The sequence below is a fragment of the Caretta caretta genome, chromosome 2, assembly GCF_965140235.1.
Source record: "Caretta caretta isolate rCarCar2 chromosome 2, rCarCar1.hap1, whole genome shotgun sequence".
NCBI classification, from domain to species: domain Eukaryota; kingdom Metazoa; phylum Chordata; order Testudines; family Cheloniidae; genus Caretta; species Caretta caretta.
In genome coordinates this window covers 262321319-262346259 of record NC_134207.1, presented here as the reverse complement: position 1 = coordinate 262346259, position 24941 = coordinate 262321319, and the positions used below count along the sequence as shown (strand labels likewise).

Below are 24941 nucleotides of genomic sequence, written 5' to 3'. Positions count from 1 at the left end.
CTCTCACTCGAGGATTATATCCAGAATTAGCAGACATGTTGCATAATAGATTTTCTTCCACTGAGGGATACTTCATTTTCTGGGAACTCACAGAGAAAGTTCCAGATGGGAAGGCAGCAAAGGCGACGTATCCGTCTCCGTTTGCACTTTAGCCTCAACACCCCAATAGTACAGATGCTTCAAGGTGCCTTGGTGAAAGCTGACGCATTGACCGTAGTGTAGAAACCTTAATTTAGATGGTTGGAACTGGAAGACCTTGGAACATAGAGGCTGGAAATACAAATACCATTTTTTTTTAGCAAGTAAGATCATTATAAAAACTAAAGCAAGTGACATTCAGAAGTAAGGATAGGCGGATCTGATAGAATGTGATGGTTAGTAAACTGATGTTCACAAAACTAGTTCAAATTGCATACCTTTTCAAACTCCTGGGTTTTTCAAAGATTATTTTGTTTTAGAAAACAACCAAAATATGTTTTTACCTACGAAGAATTCACCTATCTCCCAGAACTAGGTTGGTGCAAATGCATAGCTTGTATTCATTGTATATACTGAGTCAGATTCTTCCATGATGTAAGTCTGTTGAAGTTAATGGAGTTTACACCAAGCATGCATCTGACAGATTGTGTTTATATTTTCCATGGAATTTTTCTCTCCTCCCTATCTCTGCTCCTTATACAGAGGAATTTATATATGTGTTTGTTTCCGCCATGCTTGCTGCAGTTTGCCTTGAGTTCTTTCTCTCTGCTCCTTTTTTCAGAGTCTCTCCTAAGTGGAATGGAAAGTCAATAACACTCTAGTTTGAATCCAACTTTCAAGTTTTTGATAGGTTTGAAATCCTAAATCCAAATCCTAAATCCAAGTTTACCATTCCAAAAGGGATCAGCTGTTTGGAATGGAAGAAAATCTACAACTGTAAAATTACTCATCTGTTAGAGGAAGAGGGGTCTAGGCCTTCATGTCTGTCTATTGTCTATGACACCCTTAATTTTCTGTGCCTCCCTCACAGAAGTTCTGGCTAGTCCCCCCGCCCCTGATATTGTGGAGGTATATGAGGATGGAGTGCAAGTGGTCTGGAAACCTGTGGAATCTAACACCGTGGTTACGTATACTGTACAGTGCAAGAGCGAAGGTAAAGCAGAACTAGATAGTCTCCACTTCTCATTATTGTTATCATGATTGTCCAGTCGTAGTAGTATCATAGTGCCAAGGAGCCCCAGTCATGGATCAAGGCCTCATTGTACTAGGTGCTGTACAAACAGAATAAAAAGACAGTCCATGTGCCAAAGAACGTAGTTTCCCATCAGTATCCTGTACAAGATCTGTGCAATGACAGTCTCCTTGATTCAGAGATAATTATACCTTTAGTCATATATTATTTGGGTTGCCTGACTCATTCAGAGCCTGATGCAAAGCCCACTGAAGTCACTGGGAATCTTTCCATTTACTTCAGCTGGCCTTGGATCAGAGCCTTTAGCGCCTGACCTCTCTGAGTTCCTTTTATTATTACTAATAATATTAAATATTTACCTTGCAGTAGCACCTACAGGTCACCCACATTGGGCCTAGAGCTGTGCAACTAACGGATGTTTGGTTACATGGCAATTCTAAAAAATCAGGGGGAAAAGATCATTTTGGGTCAACCCAAAGCAAAAAATTTTGAAATTTTGGGAGAATTGTAGAGTAAACTAAATTTAATTTAATTTCAGGTCAAACACTGTTTTGGCATTAATTAAATGGAAAGGTTTTATTTTGACCATTTTAAAACATTTTTTTAATTAAAAATGCTTAAAAATAGCCAAAATAAAATTTTGAAAGGCAAAATTGTTTTGAACAAAAGTCAGCTGATTTGATTTTGAAATGTTGAAATAAAATGTTTTGAGCTTTTCTGATTTTTTTAGCTTCTTTTCAGTTGAAACAGTTCAGTAAAATCAACATCAATTCATGAAACATTTAGATGTCACCATTCAGCACTTTTTGTCAGGAAAAAAGTTTTGTCCGAAAAATTTCACCCAAATGTAGTTGGGCCCAGTTGTCCTATGTGCCTTCCTCTAGATCTGTGTATATCAGAGGTTTTCAGACTGGGGGGCATGGAAGGTATTCTGCTGGGAGGGGTGGGCATGAGAAACTTTTGGGGAAAAGAACATACTGCACACATTTTGCCCACAGCAATGAATAACTAGCAACGCTGATTCGGCCAGAATCATATCAGGTCCTCGGATGATGCTGTGTATTGGACTCTAGATGGTGCTGTGCATTCTGGCGGATTTCTGTTAAGCTGGCACAGCATTACACAAAGTCATTGCCACTGTTTGCTACCACGCGGGGTGCCCATTTAATTGAAGGTAGAAGGGGATCTCTGGAGAGCTGTTTCAAGCATCCAACCCAGGATAGGAATTGCTGTGCTCCAAAAAATAGGCAAACCCATCACACTGGTAACAAGAATGTGATGCCAGTAAGCAGTATCTCACTTAAAATTTACATTGCTATGTACTTAAATGGCTCTGTTTGAATCAATGCCTTACTGTTTTTAATGTTTAGTGAGAGTTGCATGTTGATTTTTTTTATCAGTATATGTACTTGTGTCGCGGGGTGTGTGTGTAAACTACTACACAAAGAAGCAGGGTGCAATCATATAGGTTTGAGAACCACTGAATACATATGTAGTTCATTCTGGATAGTCATGAGTTAGGTAAGGAGTTGTTCCTCTATGAGGGTTTATACCTGAATAAATCTGTTCCTGTTGTTCCCTAACCCTGGGCCTGTGGTGTATCCATTTCCCTGCTGACACAACAATACTATATAACACAATGTGTAACTGCAGTATGCAAACCGGAATGTATAAAAAGTAGAGTTATGTGAAATGTTCTCAACAAAACTCAGAATCACATGAGACTCATCTGGATCAGGATTCCATTACAAATCTAAAACCCTTACTAGAGTCCTTGAAAGGTCATTTGAGCTTAGAATCATAGAATATCAGGGTTGGAAGGGACCTCAGGAGGTCATCTAGTCCAACCCCCTGCTCAAAGGAGGACCAATTCCCAGTTAAATCATCCCAGCCAGGGCTTTGTCAAGCCTGACCTTAAAAACCTCTAAGGAAGGAGATTCCACCACCTCCCTAGGTAACGCATTCCAGTGTTTCACCACCCTCCTAGTGAAAAAGTTTTTCCTAATATCCAACCTAACAAACCTTGAGTGATCTAGGGCCCAGGTTTAAATTATTCTGGGGATTTATTTATGGTTCTTAATTATAGTTGTGCGATGTTTTCAGTTTTGCTTGCTTTCATCATGAAGCTAAGTAAAATACAGCGGTTTTTTGAGCAGGGTTTTGCTTTGAGTTTGGGGTTCATGTTTGAACCTCAAATCTCAAAGTGGAGCTCAGGGAGGATAGGTATGAAATTACATGAACTGAAACTACAAACGCATTCACAGCCACCCCCTGCAATGAGCATTGCATGGCTCTAATATAAAATACCTGGCTTCAGAAGTGAAAATATGAGATCACTACAAACATGACAAGGCAACGTGAGGTTATAATTTCAGCCCCAGCTGGTTCGTTTAAATATGCCACCAATTTTCTGCACTCCCAGAACAGCAGTAATTGGTGGCACAAAAGACACCCGATAATCCCTAGAACAAGTGCTAACCTGTGTCTCTCTTTGCTTGGCCAAGATGGTGAATGGAAGACCCTTGTTACTGACATGGCTGATTGCTGCTACTATGCCAGTAATCTCTCCAGGGGCTTGGTTTACGCTTTCCGGACAGCCTGCATCAGTAAAGCTGGAATGGGACCTTACAGCAGCCCGTCGGCCAAAGTAAAGATTGGTGAAAAAGACCAAACAGGTAAGCTATTGGGTGGTGGTAGAACATCTACACTATCGTACCTTCTTTGTGTGTACACTCAGGGGAAGTGAAGCATAAACCTGGAGAAACTCCATTGCTTCCAGTGTGTTTTAGGGTTTTGAATCCTAGGTGCTGTTGTTCATAGATAGTCCCTCAGCTGACAGCAGGATGAGTTGTGAGAACTCCTAGCCTTGGCATCTTGGGATTGAAACTGTAGATTACTTGTACAGGAAAGACCTCTTAATGCTCATTTAAGTGAGATCACTTAATGCTCCGGCATGCTCATTTAATTCGGGCGATCCCCAGGGAACAGAATCAGAGTAATGTGTTTCAGTTGAGTGAAGCGTAGGCTTAATAGTACACCTATGGAAGTGGTGAAAAGTCCATTGAAATGCCATGGCCCTGGTGCCGTCTACAAGACACAGCTCAGTAGTTCATTGATGTGAATTGGTGTTTGCGTCTGTAAAATTCCCTTTGTTCATTTTGGGCTATTTCTCTGCTTAGCGAGTCAAACTTATCCCATAGTTTTTCTCTATAGTTTAATGATTTGTTTGTATTGTTGCTTATTTTTAAAGAAATCCATTAAATGAGAAGGACTCTCCCAGCAGCTGAAGGCATCCCTCTGAGAACTGAGATAATGGCCTATCTGGCATTCTGTTTCATAGAATCATAGAATCATAGAATATCGGGTTGGAAGGGACCTCAGAAGGACATCTAGTGCAACCCCCTGCTCAAAGCAGGACCAATCCCCAATTAAATCATTCCAGCCAGGGCTTTGTCAAGCCTGACCTTAAAAACTTCTAAGGAAGGAGATTCTACCACCTCCCTAGGTAACGCATTCCAGTGTTTCACCACCCTCCTAGTGAAAAAGTTTTTCCTAATATCCAACCTAAACCTCCCCCACTGCAACTTGAGACCATTACTCCTTGTCCTGTCCTCTTCTACCACTGAGAATAGTCTAGAACCATCCTCTCTGGACCCACCTCTCAGGTAATTGAAAGCAGCTATCAAATCCCCCCTCATTCTTCTCTTCTGCAGACTAAACAATCCCAGTTCCCTCAGCCTCTCCTCATAAGTCATGTGTTCCAGACCCCTAATCATTTTTGTTGCCCTTCACTGGACTCTCTCCAATTTATCCACATCCTTCTTGTAGTGTGGGGCCCAAAACTGGACACAGTACTCCAGATGAGGCCTCACCAATGTCGAATAGAGGGGAACGATCACGTCCCTCGATCTGCTCGCTATGCCCCTACTTATACATCCCAAAATGCCATTGGCCTTCTTGGCAACAAGGGCACACTGCTGACTCATATCCAGCTTCTTGTCCACTGTCACCCCTAGGTCCTTTTCCACAGAACTGCTGCCTAGCCATTCGGTCCCTAGTCTGCAGCTGTGCATTGGGTTCTTCCGTCCTAAGTGCAGGACCCTGCACTTATCCTTATTGAACCTCATCAGATTTCTTTTGGCCCAATCCTCCAATTTGTCTAGGTCCCTCTGTATCCTATCCCTGCCCTCTAGCGTATCTACCACTCCTCCCAGTTTAGTATCATCCGCAAATTTGCTGAGCGTGCAATCCACACCATCCTCCAGATCATTTATGAAGATATTGAACAAAACCGGCCCCAGGACCGAGCCCTGGGGCACTCCACTTGACACCGGCTGCCAACTAGACATGGAGCCATTGATCACTACCTGTTGAGCCCGACAATCTAGCCAACTTTCTACCCACCTTATAGTGCATTCATCCAGCCCATACTTCTTTAACTTGCTGACAAGAATACTGTGGGAGACCGTGTCAAAAGCTTTGCTAAAGTCAAGAAACAATACATCCACTGCTTTCCCTTCATCCACAGAACCACTTATCTCATCATAGAAGGCGATTAGATTAGTCAGGCATGACCTTCCCTTGGTGAATCCATGTTGACTGTTCCTGATCACTTTCCTCTCATGTAAGTGCTTCAGGATTGATTCTTTGAGGACCTGCTCCATGATTTTTCCAGGGACTGAGGTGAGGCTGACTGGCCTGTAGTTCCCAGGATCCTCCTTCTTCCCTTTTTTAAAGATTGGCACTACATTAGCCTTTTTCCAGTCATCCGGGACTTCCCCCGTTTGCCATGAGATTTCAAAGATAATGGCCAATGGCTCTGCAATCAAGCCGCCAATTCCTTTAGCACTCTCGGATGCAACTCGTCCGGCCCCATGGACTTGTGCACGTCCAGCTTTTCTAAATAGTCCCTAACCACCTCTTTCTCCACAGAGGGCTGGCCATCTATTCCCCATGTTGTGATGCCCAGTGCAGCAGTCTGGGAGCTGACCTTGTTAGTGAAGACAGAGGCAAAAAGAGCATTGAGTACATTAGCTTTTTCCACATCCTCTGTCACTAGGTTGCCTCCCTCATTCATTAAGGGGCCCACACTTTCCTTGGCTTTCTTCTTGTTGCCAACATACCTGAAGAAACCCTTCTTGTTACTCTTGACATCTCTCGCTAACTGCAGCTCCAGGTGCGATTTGGCCCTCCTGATTTCATTCCTACATGCCCGAGCAATATTTTTATACTCTTCCCTGGTCATATGTCCAACCTTCCACTTCTTGTAAGCCTCTTTTTTATGTTTAAGATCCGCTAGGATTTCACCGTTAAGCCAAGCTGGTCGCCTGCCATATTTACTATTCTTTCGACACATCGGGATGGTTTGTCCCTGTAACCTCAACAGGGATTCCTTGAAATACAGCCAGCTCTCCTGGACTCCTTTCCCCTTCATGTTAGTCCCCCAGGGCATCCTACCCATCCGTTCCCTGAGGGAGTCGAAGTCTGCTTTCCTGAAGTCCAGGGTCCGTATCCTGCTGCTTACCTTTCTTCCCTGTGTCAGGATCCTGAACTCAACCAACTCATGGTCACTGCCTCCCAGATTCCCATCCACTTTTGCTTCCCCCACTAATTCTTCCCGGTTTGTGAGCAACAGGTCAAGAAAAGCGCCCCCCCTAGTTGGCTCCTCTAGCACTTGCACCAGGAAATTGTCCCCTACGCTTTCCAAAAACTTCCTTGATTGTCTGTGCACCGCTGTATTGCTCTCCAAGCAGATATCAGGAAAATTAAAGTCACCCATGAGAACCAGGGCGTGTGATCAAGTAGCTTCTGCGAGCTGCCGGAAGAAAGCCTCATCCACCTCATCCCCCTGGTCCAGTGGTCTATAGCAGACTCCCACCAGTACATCACTCTTGTTGCTCACACTTCTAAACTTAATCCAGAGACACAGGTTTTTCTGCAGTTTCGTACCAGAGCTCTGAGCAGTCATACTGCTCCCTTACATACAGTGCTACTCCCCCACCTTTTCTGCCCTGCCTGTCCTTCCTGAACAGTTTATAACCATCCATGACAGTACTCCAGTCATGTGAGTTATCCCACCAAGTCTCTGTTATTCCAATCACATCATAATTCCTTGACATCACCAGGACAATTGAAAGGATTCCACTACACCAGAGAAATAGCCTTGCCCATCTCAATGTAATTTACCAACCCTCGCCCTATATGCTTGCCTTAGGCCAGGAATTCTCAACCGTTTTTATACTGTGATCTCACAATCTCTCCTGAGCCACGATCCAAATTTCTTTATGCCAGTACACACAGTGCTTCCAAGGAGGTGCCATCATGTTTCATACGGTGCTCCTATTCCAGAGGAATATGCAGGAAGAACCAATGGCAAGTGACTGCAGAAATTCTGCTTCAGCTGATAAAACGAAACATGGAGTAGAAGCAGGTTACCGGTCCACAGGCAATGTCTTGCCATCTCATTGAGGGCTGTGACCAGGTGGCAGGTTGAAAACCAGTGGCCTAGGCTAATATAGACTAATTGCTTGCCATTTGCAGTGAGACAGAGCAGCAAGTTCTTCCATTAGATCCACTGGTCCTCTAACCTGTCTATGTCATAGGCTAGTCCAGAGGAAACTCGTAATGGGACATGTCTACACTGGGGCCGGAGGTAGAATTTCCAGCTCAGGTAGACCTACCCATGCTAGCTCTGATTGAGCTAGCACGCTAAACATAGAAGTGTAGCTGCAGGCCCATGAGCGGCATGACGAGCTGGCTGCCCTGAGTGCAATCCTGTCAGAGACCTAGGTACATACTTGGGGTGGCTTGTGTCATGGCAGCTACATTGCTGATTTAGTGCGCTGGTGTCAAGGTTCCTCCCCCACTCTGAACTCTAGGGTACAGATGTGGGGACCTGCATGAAAAACCTCCTAAGCTTATCTTTACCAGCTTAGGTCAAAACTTCCCCAAGGTACAAAATATTACACCCGTTATCCTTGGACTGGCCGCTACCACCACCAAACTAATACTGGTTACTGGGGAAGAGCTGTTTGGACGCGTCTTTCCCCCCAAAATACTTCCCAAAACCTTGCACCCCACTTCCTGGACAAGGTTTGGTAAAAAGCCTCACCAATTTGCCTAGGTGACTACAGACCCAGACCCTTGGATCTTAAGAACAATGAACAATCCTCCCAACACTTGCACCCCCCCTTTCCTGGGAACTGTTGGATAAAAAGCCTCACCAATTTGCATAGGTGACCACAGACCCAAACCCTTGGATCTGAGAACAATGAAAAAGCATTCAGTTTTTTACAAGAAGACTTTTAATAAAAAATAGAAGTAAATAGAAATAAAGAAATCCCCCCTGTAAAATCAGGATGGTAGATATCTTACAGGGTAATTAAATTCAAAAACATAGAGAACCCCTCTAGGCAAAACCTTAAGTTACAAAAAAGATACACAGACAGAAATAGTTATTCTATTCAGCACAATGCTTTTCTCAGCCATTTAAAGAAATCATAATCTAACACATACCTAGCTAGATTACTTACTAAAAGTTCTAAGACTCCATTCCTGGTCTATCCCCGGCCAAGACCCAGCAACAGACAGACACAGACCCTTTGTTTCTCTCCCTCCTCCCAGCTTTTGAAAGTATCTTGTCTCCTCATTGGTCATTTTGGTCAGGTGCCAGCGAGGTTACCTTTAGCTTCTTAACCCTTTACAGGTGAGAGGAGCTTTCCCCTGGCCAGGAGGGATTTCAAAGGGGCCTACCCTTCCCTTTACATTTATGACAGCTGGCTTGTTCAGAGCTAACCTGTGAATGTCCACCCGAGCTGGAAATTATACCTCCAGCTCCAGTGTCAGTAACCCTGTGTTCAGTCCTGAAGGTGTTTCTTTGCACTACAACAGGGGTTCTCAAACTTCATTGTTCCGCGACCCCCTTCTGACAATAAAAATTACTACACTACCCCAGGAGTGGGGACCAAAGCCTGAGCCCACCCCAGCCCCACTGACCCGGGCGGTGGAGGGGGGACAAAACTGAAGTCCAAGAGCTTCAGTCCCAAGTGGGGGGCCTGTAACCTGAGTCCCAACATGCAGGGCTGAAACCCTCAGGCTTCGTCCTTCGGTGGTGGGGCTCAGGGCTTCAGTTTCAGCCCTGGGCTCCAGCAAGCCCAACCTAGACCCAACCCACAGTTTGAGAACCGTTGCACTAGAATGTGATTTGGTGCCTCTATTGTGAGACATTTCACAAATGTGCCTGCTGACGTCTGAAATACGGTAGCTGCCTGTCTTCATCTCTATTGACAAGAAGATACCCAGGGATGACAGAGCAAGGATTTGAACTGAACTTAGTGTTGTTTTCTCTTATACATCCATGTCTCTCTTTCCCTCTAGCGTTTCAATCTGCAAAGCAGACGTTCCCAGCTGCTACAGAGGGTGAGAGTGAAATAATGGCACCAGCAGAGCCTTTTCCAACCCAGCAAAGCTACGCCTTCCAGACAGAGATCAAAAGGTATAAAGGCCAGAAACCCCCAGTTAAAACACTCAAATGTTCAGGGGAAAATGCTTCAGTTTGGACCCTAAAACTCAGAAATGTCACTTTTATAAACCTACCAGCCACCCACCTGTTACCTGCCCATTTACCACTTTGTTTTAATGAAAACATCTCCAGTAGCACAGGATACTGGGCATTGCTTGGTTGCCCTCCTCTTGTCTGACTTGATATTGCCATCATTAAATGAATCCTGAGCCAGACCCTGCTCAAATGGACATGTGTAGGTCTCTCACTAACTCCATACACGTACTCACCAACCAGGGCAGATCCCACTCCTTCCAGGTAGATAAAGCTTGCCATTGAGCGCCTGGGGTTCATAGCAATTCAAATCCAATAGCCAGACATCAACTGTAACAGATCCATAGGCCCCCAGAATTTCATTGTCCTTACTGTATCCCACACTGTGGCAGAGGAGAGGGGCTTTCCAAGAGGTGGGATGGAGGAGAAGATGGGGCCACTCAGGACTCACTCCGGGCAAGAGTCTCCATCACCTTGTAGAGGCCCCCCCTCCAACACTTAGGAACTAGCCCATCCCCAAGGAATTTCACATCTGGGAATTAGCCAGGGTCCTAAAAGGTAAAAGACACTGAATCAGAATGTGGGGTCTAAACACTGGATTCTTGCTAAGAAGCCCAATAATGTACAGCCCAGCTATCCTCTGGGCTGGTAAAGGATTCTCTCTTAGGCTACCTTTACGCTTGTGAGCTCGGGGACGAGTCCCAGTTCACTGAGACGTACTGGTGCTAGCTGTCATCGAGCTGGCACGCTAGAATAGTAGGGCAGCCATGAGCAGCAGCACGGGCCAGCCATGCTGAGTACGTCCCCATAGAGTTCAGGCAGGTTTGTACTCGGCACGGCTAGCCCATGCTGACACTGCTTGTGATACTCCGAAGACACTACTGTTTTTAGCATGCTAGCTCCTTCACACCCCCAGCTCCAAACATAACATGTAAACATACCCATCATTGCACCTATGCATGGCGGATATTATTCACAGGCACTAGAGGTCAGGCTTTTGCTGCTGCCATTAAAAGTAGCCATACGCTTTCACTTTAAGGAAGTGCAGACTTACGGTCTCTCATGCCAGCCCAGCATGATCATAGTTTTCACTCCAGGGTCTGGATGCAAAACAAGCAGTAGGATGCTGTTGATCCTAAGGTAGGGCAGAACCTGGCTCAGGCTACCTTGTTCCAAGAGCAGCAGGAGAAGTTTAACTTGCCCCTGTGCTTTTGTTGCTCCAGGGGGCGTTTCAGCATCGTCAGACAGTGCAGGGAAAAATTAAGCGGAAATGCGCAGGCAGCCAAAATTATCCCCTACCGGCAAGAAGACAAGCAGGCTGTGCTCCAGGAATATCAAGTCCTGAGGAAGCTTCATCACACAAATATAGTCCAGCTGCAAGGAGCCTACGTGAGCCCACGGCACCTAGTGCTGATCCTGGAATTGTGCGTGGGGCCAGAGCTACTCCATTGTTTGGCTGAAAGGTACACATCCCACTGTACCTGCTTTCTTTGAGGCTGGTGTAGCTAGTGAAGCATCTGTATTGTGGATTTTTGCCCACCTCTTCATTCTGGAGCATCTTCTTCCACCCAGGTTTTCCCCCAGTCTAATCTCGTACTACACTTGTGATACATCTCCTCTTCTCCCCTGAGACTTGTTTGGATCTTCAGCTTCCGTGGATCAGCCACAAAACCAGTACCTATGGAGCACCACCAGAGATGAAGGGCATCAATTATTTGAATGCGTCTGTTCGCTGCCTTGATTCCCACAGTCTCTCGTTAAATCCCAGCTCTCGAGTGGCCATAAAGAGGCTGCTCGTTCTGGCTGAGCGTAAATCCTACCTTTAAGGTGTAAATGTACAATAGATGGCATGGGGATTGTGTGTGGTTCAGGCAGCCTTTCCACCTATTCCCATTTCTCCTTCAGCCTCCCCCTAATGGCTGAAAACTGATCAGATGACATCTAATGAGTAAGAAGGGAAGGCTAAGCCCATGATCTAACCACAGGAGCTGCATTCTGGTCCCACTCTGCCACTGACGCCCTCTGCAGCCCAGTCACTTAATTTCTCAGCCTCAGGTGTCCATCTGTAATACAGGCATAACAATATTTACTTACCTTCCCCCAGTGGAGCTTCGTGAGGGTTAATTATTAATGACTGTGAAGTATCTGAAGCTGATGAAAAGTGCTGATCCTATTAGGACTTAATGGGAATTTTCCTATTGACTTCAGTGGAACAGGAACAGGCCATTAAAATACGCAGGAAGGACAGTTATGATTTTTACTGTTTCCTTTATCAGGACATCCTATTCAGAGGTGGAGGTCAGAGACTATCTATGGCAGATCCTCAGTGCAGTTGAGTTCCTCCACGCACACCACATCCTGCACTTGGATCTGAGGTCTGAAAACATGATAATTACAGAACCCAACCTGCTTAAACTCCTGGACTTTGGCAACGCGCAGTTCTACATGCCAGACAGAGTCATTACCATGGATAGGTGCATTGACTACGTAGAAACCATGGGTGAGTACGGTATGTCAGTGCTACGTCAGCATGGCCTCGGGCCCCTGCTAGATGGAAGGTCAAACTGGGACAATGGTGGGAGCGACACTTCATAGATGTGTTTGTAGATGCTCCCATTCATTGCCTGGCAGATGCTCCCGTTGGTTGCCAGCTAACAGGAAATTGAGGTCGGCCTCAATTCTCTTAAATTATTCCCACTTGTGCTATAATGGAGGTTATAGAACTGGATGTTTCTGCAGTGTCCAGAATTCACCGTGAATTTCCTGGTCTGGATGATGCTGGAGTTCAGAAGGTTTTGAGTCTGCCTGTGTGCTAGCCCTGGCCTGCGGTTGGCTGGTGCAGTGGCTAGAACTGAGTGGAAACAGCAGCCTTCCCAGCTTGCTCGTTCCATTGACTCAGTGACTGTAACTCATAAATATCACACTGGTTGATTTAAAATGTGAGACAACCCTTGTGAAGCACAATGTCTCATCATGCAGTCACTGCATGGGCAAAAGCAATGAACACAGCACTAGATTTGCAATATATACCTAGTAAAGACAAAGCTTTTTGAAGATGTGTTTGTAGGTCTCCATTTGTTTGGCTTCTTAAATGACTCAGGATATTCATGGGGTGTCATGCATCAACCTGTCCTCTGTAACAGACCTTCTCTTCCTCGTCTCTTGGGAGCATAGCAAAGATTAAAACTATCACACTGAGCTTTTCTGCTAGAATAAATGTTCCATCTTGTAAGGAAACTCTACTCATACTGCTGTGCCTTTGTAGCTCCAGAACTGCTGTCAGAGCAAGGAGCCCTCCCGCAGACTGACATCTGGGCTGTCGGCATCACCGCTTTCATCATGTAAGTTGTTCCCTTGCAAAGAACTAGAAGTACAAGTGAATAATCACAATGACGACACAATTGGCATCACAGAAAAGTGGTGGGATCATTCACACGACTGGAATATCGGTATAGAAGGATACAGCTTGTTCAGGAAGGACAGACAGGAAAAAAGGGAGGAGGAGTTGCCTTGTATATCAAAGATGTGTATGTTTGCACTGAGGTTGAGATAGAAGAGGGAGGCAGACCTGTTGAAAGACTCTGGATAAGGATAAAAGGGGTAAAAACCAAGGGTGATGTTATGGTCGGGGTCTACTACAGACCAACTAACCAGGGAAGAAGAGCTGGATGAGGCTTTTTTTAAACAACTAACAAAATCGTCCAAAGCGCAGGACTCGGTGGTGATGGAAGACTTCAGCTACTCAGACATCTGTTGGGAAAATAACACAGCAGGGCACAGATTATCCAGCAAGTTCTTGGAATGCATTGGAGACAACTGTTTATTGCAGAAGGTGAAAAAAGCTACTAGGGGAGAGGCTGTCCTAGATTTGATTCTGACGAACAAGGAGGAACTGGATGAGAATTTGAAAGTGGAAGGCAGCTTGGGTGAAAGTGATCATGACATGACAGAGCTCATGATTCTAAGGAATGATAGGAAGGAAAACAGCAGACTAAAGATAATGGATTTCAAGAAGGTAAACTTTAGCAAACTCAGAGAATTGGTAGTTAAGATCCTGTGAGAAGCAAATAAAAGGGGAAAGAGTTCAGGAGAGCTGGCAGTTTTTTAAAGAGACATTAAGGGCACAAGAACAAACTACCCCAAAGTGTAGGAGAGATAGGGATTATGGTAAAACACCACAGTGGCTTAATCAGGAGATCTTGGAAGTTTTTAAAAACAAGTTGGACAAACATCCGTCAGGGATGGTCTAGGTTTTCTTGGCCCTGCCTCAGTGCTGGGTGCTGGACTTGATGACTTCTCAAGGTGCCTTCCAGCCCTACATTTCTATGATTCTATGGGTATGTGTACACTATGAAATTAGGTCGAATTTATAGAAGTCGTGTTTATATATTCAAGTGTGTGTGTCCGCACAGAAAATGCTCTAAGTGCATTAAGTGCATTAACTCGGCGGAGTGCTTCCACCGTACCGAGGCAAGCGTCGACTTCCAGAGTGTTGCACTGTGGGTAGCTATCCCACAATTCCCAGTGGGTCTCCAGAAATGAGATTCAAAAGTTCACGGTTCTTTTCCTATCTACCTGGCCAGTGCATCTGAGTTGAGAGTGCTGTCCAGAGCAGTCACAATGGAGCACTCTGGGATAGCTCCCGGAGGCCAATACCGTCGAATTGTGTCCACAGTACCCCAAATTCGACCCGGCAAGGCCGATTTAAGCGCTAATCCACTTGTCAGGGTTGGAGTAAGGAAATCGATTTTAAGAGCCCTTTAAGTCAAAAAAGGGCTTCATCGTGTGGACAGGTGCAGGTTTACATCGATTTAACGCTGCTAAATTCGACCTAAAGTCCTAGTGTAGACCAGGGCTATGTATTAGCAGGAGTGTTGTAAGCAAGACATGAGAAGTAATTCTTCTCCTTTACTCAGCACTGATAAGGCATAATCTGAAGTATTCTGTCCAATTCTTCAGGAAGGATGTGGACAAATTGGAGAAAGTTCAGAGGAGAGCAACAAAAATGATGAATGGTCTAGAAAAGATTGAAAAAAATGGGTTTGTTTAGTCTGTAGAAGAGAAGACTGAGTGAGGACATAACAGTCTTCAAGTACTTAAAAGATTGCTATAAAAAGAAGGGTGATAAATTGTTCCCCTGAACCACAGAGGTTAGGACAAGAAGTAATGGGTTAAATTGCAGCAAGGGAGATTTAGGTTGCACATTAGTGTAACCTTGCCACACCTCACCACCAGATGTCAGGGTGGAGCTCATCCTGACACTGCTTACATCAGGAAAAAACTTGCTAACTGTCAGAGTGGTTAAGCACCAGAACAAATTACCTAGGGACATTGTGGAATTTCCATTATTGGAGGTTTTGAAGAACAGGTTAGACAAACACCTCTCAGGGATGGTCTAGATAATACTTGGTCATGCCTCAGTTCAGGGGCTGAACTAGATGACCTATTGAGGTCCCTTCCAGTCCTGCATTTCTGTGATTGTGGATTGCATCAGTGGAAGGCAGCTTTAAATCCACTAGAGTTTCAAAGGAGATCCACCAGCAGAGATGCACTAAGGGCCTACTGCATCAGCTCAGAATAGCCAGAGTACAGTGGCATTCCAGCCACGTCCCTCCTCCCTGGCCACACACCCAGAACTGAGGGTTGTGAAATAGAGTGGTTTAAAGCTGTCTATGCTGGCTCCACACTGTCTGAGGTGAAAGGAGTACTCCCCGATGGGCTGCCTTTATAGGCCCTTTGCACAGCAGGATTGGTGTCAAGGGGCCATGTTGCAACACAGAATCAACCCACACCCACCTTTCGTGCATGGCTCGGCTCTCCAATAAAACTCAGCCAGCACGAGCACATTAAAACTACAGGAAGTAAAAAGGCAAACAAAGCATTCTAATGAACCCTTCCTCCAATAAATCATCTCGTCTTCCATTTCCTCTTCCCATACAATGCTTCACAGCACAGGTGGGGTCTGCTTCCTCGCACTGGCCCAGCACTTCCCAGGAGTGCTCAGCAAGGAACTGGGAACAGTCAGTTGCATTTACAAAGAGGTCTTTCCCCTCGCGTGTCGATTTACCCTCCTTTTTTGTGTTAGGCTGAGTGCCGACTACCCCCTCAGTTCTGATGTAGCCTGTGACTTTCTGAGAATCGCCAAGAAAGGGAAGGTGAAACTTACCAGATGCTACGCGGGTCTGTCCGGGGGGGCCGTGACATTTCTTCAAAGCACGCTGTGCGCAAATCCCTGGTAAGAGGATGTTTGCTTTCCAGCCTGCAAACCTATGCAGGGCCCAGTTACTGCTCTCTTCTCTCTCTCTCTAGCCAGCTACCTAACTTCCTCTCACTGCGTGTCTCCCTCTGATCCAGACTCTTGTTGACGCTCTAGCTCTCTTCCTATCCTAGGGGGAGGCCATCGGTAGAGGAATGCCTTCAGGCTCCATGGCTCCAGGAGACGGGATTGGATGGCAGACAGCAAGTGGTAGTCACTTTCTCCACCGCCAAGCTGAGGAGTTTCCTAGCAGAACGGGAGAAGAAAAGGAGCCTCTTGTGTTCAAAGTATGGGCTGATGATTGCTCAGTGAACTGGGTGGTAGCCCAGTGAAGAATAGATTCCCCTCCCCTCCCCCGCCCCACCCCACCCCACCCCGACAAATACTTGCACTGGGGGTTTGGAACCTAAGTGTCGTATCTGGTTACAGACCTGCTGCAGTAAACCAGTGACCCTGACGCCTTAGAGAGAGATTTGAGTGAGCAGGTCCCATTAGACATGAGTGAATGGGAGCTGGATCTCTGGGTGGCTTTGAAAATCCTTCCCTTAGAGTTCCAAGACTGCACATAATGCCGCTCAGTGACCTCCCCACAAGGTCCAGCAGCAGCACAGAAATACCAGACCCCCAGCCACATCATGAGCCTTTCGGACATTACTAAACAGACCCCCTGCGATAACAGCAGCTTCAGCTTCTGATCACCTGTGCTCATGTGATATGCAGGTCTAGTTTGTCTCTCAAAACCATAAGGAGTAAGTAAAAGATTTCCCTTGGAATGCAGCACTGAGCTGGGGCAGAGGAGGCTATTGAATGATAGTGCCCCAGGATGGAATCAGACTATATACATCTTCACTGTTTAAAAAAAAATCCATTGTGTGGCTATCAGATGAAATGTGTAGTGTGTGTGTGTGTGTGTGTGTGTCTTCTAGGCAGAGTTGTAGGTAACTGGAGCTATAAATAACATTTGTTCAATAGGGCATCTGATGTGTCTGTCACATAGTAGCAGGGGCTAGAGTTAACATACACAATCAGCATGCAACAGTGACTGGACCCAGTGTGTAACGTACCAGGGCCGTGTTCACGTACAGCCACCATAGTCATCCGTGACTATGACAAAGACATCCAAGACAAAACACAGGCCTCTGCCACGCACACTGAAAAAGAATTCTTTCCTCTGGAAGTAGCGGGCTGCTAAGCCTGCCACTAGAGGGAGGCACGAACACACTCAATACAGGAGTGTTACATGCACAATCTGCACATTACTGCAGACAAGACTGTAACCGGGAGTCTCATGGTGCCTAGACAGTAACTGTCCCAGGTAAGCCTCCCTCTGACCAGGCCAGAATGAGCCATGCTACGTTTGTTTCCAATGGAAGTCAGTCTTCCGTGTACCTTGTACGACAGGAGATGCATAGTTTTGCCTGTTCAAGAATAGCCATTTGTGGCCATCTTCCTGCTCGTGCAAGAGAAAAGGCACTGATATAGTCTTGATTTTTCAGTGGAAGACCAAATTAGCCCTTTGTATGCTACTCCTATGGATGGCCCAGATCATGCCGTCTCAGACACAAGCCAATTTCTTCTGCTATGCACTAACAGAGTGGCAGAATGTATAGCATGCATCATTGGGGGGTCTACACATGCCCCTGTGCATTGTGATATATGCAGCACGGACTAAAATCCTCAAAGGATTGATCCTTACCGTGATTATAACCACAGTGAATATGAGCTTTGGGACAGGAATTTAAAGTCTCCAGTCTTTATGATCGGAGGGAAAATATATCAGACACCTAGTAGCTTAAAGCAATCCCAACTTGCTTTATCTGAATCTGTTGTCTTAAAAATGTAAAACACTCTGTTAGGAGTTTTATGCCGATTTTGCAGGTCACTGCCATGATATATTGATACGGCTTCTGTAGGGTAGGTGGCCCCTGCAGGTAGAGACTTGGCACAATTAGGATTTTAGAGTGAGGCATTCTCTCTCAAATGAGCACTCTCAGAAAGAAAACTTTTGTCCACATCTGGGAGAGACTGTTCTGAAACTGCAAAGGGCCATACTCTGGGCCTTGAGTGAGTGGTTCATTGCAGTGAACTCTCTACTTTGCCTGGCTTGCTGTCGAAAGTGACCTCTGCATGCTACCTTTGTTGGCTGCACTGATCTGTGTCCGTGGGTACAGAGGAAATGCCCACTCATGGGGTGACTTTCATAGGAACAGCTCTTCCCCGGGACAAACATCAGTTCCACAGATGCTCGGGGGAGATGTGACAACCCCAGGAATCTGCAGTGATGAAGTTAGGGTCATTTTTCCTTAATGCCAACCATAGCCTTTTAAATCAACCACACACAACACACGCCTTTTCGCTGAAGGAATCAAAGTAGCACAATGTTTTCCATTATGCTTCTTCTACACAGCAAAGATCACTTATGCTAGACCGTTTGTTAGCAGTGCTTGCCTGCTGCTGGCGATGCCAGGTACATCCGGGTGTGATGCACCTGTCGTGCCACTGAATGTACAAGACACATCCAGGCAGAATGTACCTGTTAAGCTGCTGAGAATTCTGGAAATATCTAGGTGGAGCACAGCTGTTGAATGTGTTTGGTATATCTAGGTAGAACACACCTGCTGTGCTGCTGAATGTATCAGATGTATCTAGTTAGAATGTGCCCGTTATGCTGCTGAATGTGCTGGGTGTATCTAGGTGGTACACCCCCCACCATGCTGATGAATGTTCTGGGTGTATCTAGATGGAACACCGCTCATACTGTTGAATGTTCTAGGTAGAACACCCCTCGTGCTGCTGAATGTTCTGTGTGTATCTAGGCGGAACACCCGCACGCTGCTGAATGTTCTAGGTGTATCTAGGCGGAACACCCGCATGCTGCTGAATGTTCTAGGTGTATCTAGGCGGAACACCCCCATGCTGCTGAATGTTCTAGGTGTATCTAGGCGGAACACCCCCATGCTGCTGAATGTTCTAGGTGTATCTAGGCAGAACACCCGCACGCTGTTGACTGTTCTAGGTGTATCTAGGCAGAACACCCCCATGCTGCTGAATGTTCTAGGTGTATCTAGGCGGAACACCTCCATGCTGCTGAATGTTCTAGGTGTATCTAGGCAGAACACCCCCATGCTGCTGGATGTTCTAGGTGTATCTAGGTGGAACACCCCCATGCTGCTGAATGTTCTAGGTGTATCTAGGTGGAACTCACCACTGTACTGCCGAGTCCATGCTAACTCTTCCATTATGAAAGATGTTAATAGAAAATCATCAGCTCAATAGGTACACTGTAATACCACTATCACATGGGTTAACCCCTGCTTTAACTTAGGCTTCTGTTGGTACTAGCTGTACAGCAGTCAAAGGCACATGTCACAACAATGACCTTGACCTCATTAAGTACAGAATTTGCATGTCTAAAGGCATTCTGCCACTTGGGCGCCTGGGCTGTTGATTTGTAGCTCTTCTGATATATTTGGGAGATGTGGGAACAGAGTTACTGGAAAATGTATTTCAGTTTGATTTTTAAATAGAGGCCACAACATCCTGGAGTTTAGTGTCTTCCATTGTGTCTAAAAACTGTCAAGGATTGTTTTTATTTACATTTGATGGTCTTAGCATTGTATTTCTTTTGTGAATATAATCTCTGTGTTTATGTGAAATGACTCATGTGTCTATTGGTTCTGGTGTGGTCGGTTTATTTCACCAAATACCATTTGGTGACTTTCATTACAAATGGTGTTTTGCTCATAGTTCTGTATCCAGAAGCATTAATGGAGATGGGAGCAGGAAATCAGTTCCTCATGTGCTACCGTTTCATAAGATCGTGAAAGAGTGAGCGTGTTTAAATGGTGACAGCCTTTCCAGTCATATTTAATGCACATTGGTAAGATCCTAAAATGCACAGCAGTAAGGTTCCTTATGATGCTTGTACAGCAAGCAGCACAGGAAATGCGGCTGAAACTAGAGGACGTTTAACTAGACTGGGGAGAGCAGACACAGATTCAACAGACTATGAAGCTCTGAATTTCAAAGTTACATTGTCGCCATAGTCCAGTGTAGGAGAGGGTGCTTAGGTCTTAGGGCCCAATTCTGAGTTGAGTTCCGCTGAAGCTAGAGGAGTTACTTTGGATTGATACTGGTGTTACTTAGATCAGAATCTGGCCCATAGATTTTCAGGATGCTGTCTTCCCTCCAACTTAATATCATAGCAATCAGATGTGCTTTAGATTGGCACAGTCTCGTGCTTTGGTTTGATTTTTAAGGTGGAGAGGGGTCAGTTTGTGAAGGGAAAACCCATTTAAGAGTAAGATTCTTAATGTAGGTTAACATATATCAAGACCTGGGCTCATATCCCTTTTCTCTTTCTTATGCAATTCAAATTAACTGAGTTTGCTTCCCTAATTTGCATGCATTTTGAACATGTCAGAAGTCTGTGCACTCAGTACTGTTTTGTTAAATAAACTATGTTGACAAAGAAGTTAGACCATATTTTTTGCTGTTATTCTTTTCCTATAATTATAGTACTGTAGCATTCAGGTGTGTCAATCGGACTCAGGGCCCTTGTGTTCTAGGCACAGCACAAACACATCCTAGCTGGATGCACACTTAGTTCTTTACTTAGGACGACTCCTGCCTCCAAATCATTTTGGTTGCACCTCTTCATATTCTTTCTGTTGGATCAACATCATTCACATACCGCGGTGCCCAGACTGAATACACCGTACTGGTCTCTCCACTGCCAGAGAGAGAAGTACTACCAAGTCCCCATTGCGTGATGCAATGCCTCTGGACACCAGCCCCAAACCCCATTGTTTTGTTTCGTTTTCAAGTCACAGCATCTGCTTGAAATAAGGACTCATGCTCCTTTCTGGCTCCTTTTCCTGAGCCTGCAGTGAAGCCATAGACCTGAGGGCAATCTCGTGGCTAAAACTATGTACCATGGGAAACAATCCTCCAGGGCAGGGATGTGGGAGAATATCCCCCAGAGGATACAGGCTCCTGCAGGGAGCAGGGACAGAGGGAGGAGGGGAAGCCAAGGAACACAGGGGATCGTGGGAGACAATAGAGGGAAGGAAGCAAGTGGGGCGCAGCCAGCCTGAAGACTCGGTCAATTTCCCTTCCGTTGCGGCAGAGCGGGCCCGGCTGGGCTGCACAGGAGCCGCAGCCATGGGAGAGCCCAGCCCTCCTCCACCTCCGAGCCCTCGGTCCCCATCCTGCTGCTGCACCCCATGGGGCCAGGGGGCTCCCAGCGCCCCCCCGCCTCACCTGCACAGGCAGCACCGCTCGTGGGCAGAGGGAACCAGCACCTGCCCTAGCAAATCCCCATCCTCCGGGGATGGGCATCGGGGCAGGGAGGCACCAGCTGGGGGTCCCCGGGAGCACCAGAGCGGCTGTTGGACCTGCGGGAGAGTCTCTGCCAAGCCCTCCTCAGGTCCAGGGCACTCCAGGCTCAGTTCTCGGGCTGGGCAGCCCACACGCGCTCGAGTCCAGCGGCTCATTGCTCGCTTCCCCCCCGTGCAACCTCTTGGTTCACTTCAGTTCCTGCTCCAGAATTCCCCCTGCCCTGCCCTGCCCTGCCCCACTCCAGGGAAGGGCCCTGCAGCAAGTGGTGCTGGGAGAAGCCCTGCCAATGCACCTCCAAAGCCAGGGGCTGGCCCACGGTCCTTACCCAATTGCTGGTGCAGCATCTTCCCTCCCAATGCATCAGAGATCACTCCACTGGGTTACTGCAGGAAGTAGATCATTAATCTAGTCCAGCTCTGGTTAAAGGTTGTACCAGTCAGCCAGGTGATTGACGCATCAAATCCAATGTTTATTCCATGTTGTTGCAGCCCCGTTGGGCCCCAGATATTAGAGCGACAAGGTGGGTGAGGCAATATCTCTTATTGGCCCCACTTCTGTTGATGAGAGAGAGAGAGAGAAAGTTTTCCGCACAGCGCTCTTCTCACCCAGACCTGAAGACAAGCTCTGTGTAAACGGGACAGCATGTGTCTGTCACTGAGGGCAGTTGGAGCAATAAATGATCTTACCTTCCCCACCTTGTCTCGCTAATATTTATTCCACCCAGGAATTGGTTTCCAGCACATTCAAACGTGAAGGCAACTGGGAAATACATCAGCAGGCAAAACCCCAATCAGGAATCCAGCTAACCAATCATATCGAATGACTCACATTCGTGACCTGTGGCTGTTCCTTTCACAAAGAGCTGGGGGAAAGGGGGAATCCTATTTTATTTGTTTCAGACTTGACAGCTGGGTGCAGAACACAGAAGCAACATATCAGGAAATGTCCATGCAAAGATAATGCATTCAGTGGGCCCCATTCCAATCCCGCCGCCCCTTCCACGATGCCCACAAACTCTGTCCCAGAGCCTAAGCGCTGTGATTTAAAGGGATGTGAGATTGCTTTTGAAATGCAAAAAAAGGAATCTTTCTAAGTGATCTCTACCCCTGGGTCTAGAGTGGCACCACTCCAGGATTTCCCAGGATCAACGCTTTGTTGCGGCAGCTGTTCTGGGAAATGGGTCCAGGTGCTCAGTAGATGCTGCAGCAGGGCTGGCCTTAGGGGAAATGGTGCCCTGGGCAAACGTATATTTTGGCCCCCCTGGCTCCCATGATAGTGAAAGGTAATGTGGGCGTAGCAGCCCTATTTCCCCTGGCCCCCGTGGGCGTGGTATGCCCCATTGCCTCTGGCTCCTGTGGGAGTGGCACCCCCCCATTGGGCCTGGCCCCCGTGGTTACCTTTTCAGTTTCTCTGAGAACTTGTCAATAACACTGGAATCACCATGTGTTGCTGTATCTGGTAAGTGCAACTCTCCACAGGCTGGGCTCATTCCAGGTTCCAAGGTAGACACAGTTGTTCTGTGTGCCTGATTCGCTGCCTGGACCTAACCTATTTAGGGTTGAGAAGGAATTGTCCCCTAAGTCAGATTGGCAGAGAGACCCTTGGGGTTTGTCACCTTTCTCTGCAGCATGGGGTCACTTGCAGGTTTAAACTAGTGTAAATGGTGGATTCTCTGTAACTTGAAGTCTTTAAATCATGATTTAAGGACTTCAGTAACTCAACCAGAGGTTAGGGGTCTATTACAGACAGGGCCGTCCCTAGAGGGGCGAGGCAGAAGTGACAAATCCATCACTTCTGGGACCGACTGCGCTGGGCAGGGGAGGTGGTGCCTCCCCAAACAGACAGGTGTGGCCCCACCCACACTCCCCCCCCCCCCTTCTGCCAGGTGTTGTCGGCAGCAAAAAGGGCCAGGTTCAATTTTCCAGGGGATCCTTCTAATGACTTACAAACCACCAGCTCAAGTCCCTTCGGAGACCTGGGAAACTATACACCATCCTGGGTGCCCCAAAGGGCAATATTTCTCCACCCCCAAGCCCAGAGTCCAGGCATTTGAAACCAAGAGGACTTTAATAAAGGGGACACAACAGAATGAACTGGGGGGGGGGGGAAGCTACAATTTACAAACTAACAATATTAGGTAAGACTCAAACATGGTTAGGGTGACCCCCTATGTGATATCAGGCATATGTGATATCAGCCTCTTGTGCCTTCCTTTCCCAACAGGATTAAGAGCATTTTATTGCCCCCAAACTCAAAACGTTATTGTATGTTAACCAAAATAGCCCAAACTGTCACATAACTGAAATGCAAATGAGGTCTGGCCCAATCATCGATTCGAGATTTTTTTGTTGTTGAGACCTTTCAAAAGTAGCCCAATCGACAAAAAATCACTGAGATTGGCAACGTTGTGCCAGACACATTGCAAAGAAACCGATTCTTGTGAGATTCTCACTCCACTTTTGCAGACACCAGAAGTTAGGCTAAGAATCCAAATATAGGGCACTCAATTGAACTTTGAAATTTGGGGGAGCGGGGTGTATTCATCCATCACTGTCATAGAATCAGAAATGTCGGACTGGAAGGGGCCTCAATAGGACATCTAGTTCATCCTCCACACTGAGGGACCATCCCTGACAGGTGTTTGTCTAACTCAGTGGTTCTCAACCTATTTACCATTGTGGTCCGCATCCAATACTACCTGAATGGCCCTGAGGATGTCACATGGGCTGCAGCTCTGTGCTGACTGGGCCACAAGCGGCCAATGGGTTGCAAGTTGAGAACCACTAGTCTAACCTCTTCTTAAAAACCATGAGTGATGGAGATTCCACAGTAGCCCTAGGTAATTTGTCCCAGGGCTTAACTACCCTGACAGCAACGGGTTTTTTCCTAATGTCCAACCTAAATCTCCCAGCATGATGTTCTTTTTTTTTTTTTTTACATTGCCCATTATCCTATTGAGCCAGACCCCACCTCATGGTGGTGTTAAAAAGAACCTTGTTACAGTAGTGGTTTAAGTCCAAGGGGTAAACGCTTTCTCCCATTCCCACTCGGCAATAGTGAGGCTCTGTTAATTGTTTCAGGAGCAGTTCAGCTCAGAAAACAGAACCTGCTTCTTCTCTGTGTAATTCTATAGTGTTGTTGGGTATAAGGGGAAAAAATAACAAGGAGCTCTCACAACAGACACAGATAACAACGTGGGAAAAGATACAGGTACGATCTCTACAAAAAGAACAGGAGGACTTGTGGCACCTTAGAGACTAACAAATTTATTTGAGCATAAGCTTTCGTGAGCTACAGCCCACTTCATCGGATGTATTCAGCTTAATAGCTGGTCCCTTGGCCCCAGACACAACACAGGTGTGTCCTGATGAGGATAAAGTATACTTTGCTCCTGCCGTTAGACTGAACCATGTTGTGTTCTTTAATCATATGAATCATCCAAGGTTCTAGCCTAGCCCAGGACACACCTGAAACACAGTTCAGTTCCCTTTATGTGGTCAAGACTGAATCACATTTTTTACCCAGGTCAGGGGAAGTGTCGCATTATAGTTTGTTCCCCTGACATAGTAGGAATTACACTGTAAAAACAACTTTAGATCAGTTGCTATTATAGTGATTGT

At 46.2% G+C, this 24941-nt stretch overlaps 1 protein-coding gene across 5 annotated transcripts in view; it reads left to right on the top strand.

Annotated features, from left to right (window-relative positions):
- Positions 1-20455, top strand: part of OBSCN (obscurin, cytoskeletal calmodulin and titin-interacting RhoGEF) — a 315598-nt gene extending 295143 nt beyond the window's left edge. For all 5 annotated transcript variants that reach the window (XM_075126052.1, XM_075126054.1, XM_075126053.1 and 2 more), the window contains 8 exons: positions 1010-1132; positions 3676-3846; positions 9548-9665; positions 10949-11188; positions 12002-12225; positions 12991-13066; positions 15811-15960; positions 16116-20455. In XM_075126052.1, coding sequence (XP_074982153.1) covers positions 1010-1132; positions 3676-3846; positions 9548-9665; positions 10949-11188; positions 12002-12225; positions 12991-13066; positions 15811-15960; positions 16116-16293 — 1280 coding nt within the window. In that variant the 3' untranslated portion in view covers positions 16294-20455. The remainder of the gene's footprint in view (positions 1-1009; positions 1133-3675; positions 3847-9547; positions 9666-10948; positions 11189-12001; positions 12226-12990; positions 13067-15810; positions 15961-16115) is intronic.
- Positions 20456-24941: the final 4486 nt, after the last annotated feature.